The sequence below is a fragment of the Trichinella spiralis genome (assembly GCF_000181795.1).
Source record: "Trichinella spiralis strain ISS 195 chromosome Unknown Scfld9, whole genome shotgun sequence".
In the NCBI taxonomy this organism is placed as follows: domain Eukaryota; kingdom Metazoa; phylum Nematoda; class Enoplea; order Trichinellida; family Trichinellidae; genus Trichinella; species Trichinella spiralis.
The window spans coordinates 2,656,054-2,659,073 of record NW_003526948.1 but is presented as its reverse complement, the minus strand read 5'-3'; the positions used below and the strand labels follow the sequence as shown (position 1 = coordinate 2,659,073).

The following is a 3,020-nucleotide window of genomic DNA, read 5'->3' as shown; positions in this document are numbered from 1 at the left end:
CCCATGTTTTGATAAGATTAACATTCTTCTATATCTAATAATACCCTTACTCAGTAGTTAAAACAGAAATAGATCGAGCAAACATCACTGTCGATGCTTCTGTTAGTCAACAAAGTCAATTTAACTGTTGCACTGCTAATATGAAGTTAATTTTGAAACGGCCCAATTTGCATAAAAGACAGGCACTGCACACGTAGCGTTAAACACCGGCTTACGTTAGTTGGATATGCTACTCTAATATGAATTAGAACATAATGTCAACAAGAAATAAACAATAATTGAGCACACTGGTTGCGCTCTATGCCAAGCATAATTAACTATATGAAAATTTTGATTTATCTAATGTCTTCATGGTGAAAAATTTAGAAAAAATATAAAGTGATAATAAAATTAAACTGAAAATGATTTCTGCATGAAAACGGTATTTTTCTGCCCTGCATAATAGATAACTCTATACGCTTAATGATATTCGACCTGCTAAGTTGAGAATGAAATTGAATGTCATAAGCAAGTGTAAATTGAAAATTTTATTGTCTTCTCCAATTAAATCTAGATGATTACCTAAAATAGAAAATTGAAATATGGATTTGTTCAAAACCTTCAATGTTCAATTATATGTAATTGAGAATATTATGCTTTAAAAGTACTTCAAGTTTTACGCATCTTCAAATTGAAAAGTGCTCTAATACTTAAATATACTTGCATTCATAGCAAAACATCAGGAAAATAAGTTTCAATTATATATATAAAATATAAAATTTTCACCTGAATGTAGCATCTTGCACTTGCGCCTTGGTTACGCTGCGCCACCGTTTATCGAACAGCACCGTAATAAAGTAATAGCTATGCATTCCTCTCTTTCTGTATTACTTAGTAACCTTCTTATCATTAATTTGGCAATTTAAATAATGTATCTTACTGTATCTTCAATTATTAATTATTTTACCGTGATTTTATTTTTGAAGTGTAATTTAACTTCATATTATAAATGATGTTTTTATTTTTTCTCTTTCCATCTGCTTTATTTCCTTTTTATGCTTTGTATTATGTGCTCATGTAAGATAAAAATGCCTGCTAGAAATACGTCATTTATGTAAAATGAGACTTGTATTTATTTCACAGACAACATTGAAGCTGTGCTGCAGTCAAGCCGGCTATCATCAGTTAGATTAATACTTGCAGATTTTTGTATACACTTAATTTTTTGCTTTGTGATTCAGGCCTGAATTCCAAATATATTATAATGTCGTTAGTGATTGTTGCCATTTGTGCTTGCTTGCGCACAACGAGACGTCTAATGATTTTTCTGCAAGCTTCACATTCCCGCGTCAGCTTAACAAAAAGGCCAACCTGATTAACAGATACAATTTTCCAGTAGCCACTTCGAATGCACTTCCTTTAAACGGCTTCCTTATTTTGCACCTATTTACGCAAAAATTCTGCCTACTTTATCATACGTCCCTCATTTCCGAGTCCCAGGTGTGAATGGCTGTCACTATGACGAGTTTTATTTGTTCACTTTGCATGTTTGATTCTTATATAAATTGCATCTACACACTAAAAACCTCTTCTCTACCTTCCCCTCTTCGAACATCCATTTCAGCTGCCAACTCCATCACCTACACGCCATCCCTACTATCTCCTCTCTCCTAGCCTCAGTCAGTCGATTTTTTATAAAATTGCTGCAGGAAATGTTGCTCTTAGTTGCTTTTTTTGATTTCCTGATTCTTGCGTAACTGACACTTTCATAAAAATCTGAATATGCTTGAAATGCTACGATCAATAGTATGTACTGATGTTGAGGATGCCGTATAATAGAATGTGTTGTTTGTGAAATCTTGTGCGGTCGAACCACACTCTATCAGCAGAAAATTAATTATGGAGTAGAAATAAAATCGAAAATGCATGTTTATTGTTTTGTAAAAACAAATTATATTCTTTCATTTAATGTAAAACATACAGAGGCGTTTAATTTATAAAGATGGGCGGATGTAGTATACAAAAGATTTATCATGTACATGTATTATTATACATGACAGTCTGAAGAAGAATAAAATAGTACCGTTTTATCATTAAAAATAATTGGTGATAGATGGTGATAGAAATAATCTCAATCATGCGATAGAATAACTTTCCAAGTAATAACTTTAATTGTATTTCGAAAGAACGACAAGTTTTGATTCCGTTTGAAAAAAAAACTTTTCTATTACCAGATCAATATCAATGGAAAAGTCAGAATGAATGTACATATTACGGCAAATCCGTTTAGTCGTTCTTCTGTCATGGTAGTCCAGAAATAGCTTTTAAGATATTTCACTGCAGTTAAGCTTCGTTCTGCGCTGGCTGAGGTGTTTGGGTAAATAGTGAAAATCCATAGGAGTAAGGATACGATCAGGTAATAATCATTGTTGTTGAATTTTAATGCATAACCAAATCAAATGCCAAAAGTGCTATGTTCGCTGAAAATCACGTATGTTAGATGCCTTTCGAGGAAGTTACAGATTGGCAACTTTCCTGCATATTAAGATAAGCACAATGCGGTTACTTTGGAGGCAATTTATAGCGAAATTATTGTGCAGAGTGCGTTGAAACTATCCATAACGATGTTATTCATTACTGCCAACATCTGCCAATCACAATAAGTTGAAATTTCTATAAAATATTTGACTATTTTAATGAATATGTATAAATGCGATATAAATAAGAAGGAAAAGAAGAGAAATAAAACTTAGAGAGTAAATAAGTATGCAAGGAAAATGATTTTGTGTAGATTTATCGCAAATGTTTAAATAATCGAGCAAAGAGAAGTATCTTGTTCAAATAAAATTTGTACCTGACTTGTCTTTATTGCCTTACACATTTATTATTTATTAATATACACTTATGACAATCCGGAAAAAGTCCAAATTTTTGAAAAAAAATTTTTGACCGATTTTTGCACAAACAATCAAACCTATTCCCCATAGACATTTGCAATTTTTCGAGACAAAGTTTTTGCCGCTCCAACCATTAAGCCAATT

At 32.1% G+C, this 3,020-nt stretch overlaps 1 protein-coding gene across 1 annotated transcript; it reads right to left on the bottom strand.

The window, feature by feature from the left end:
• Positions 1-2,557: 2,557 nt before the first annotated feature.
• Positions 2,558-2,652, bottom strand: Tsp_05303a (hypothetical protein; the record flags this gene model as incomplete). Its single annotated transcript, XM_003371593.1, has 1 exon — positions 2,558-2,652. A coding segment is annotated over one exon (95 nt), but the record flags the coding sequence as incomplete, so codon positions are not given.
• Between the last annotated feature and the right edge of the window lie 368 nt (positions 2,653-3,020).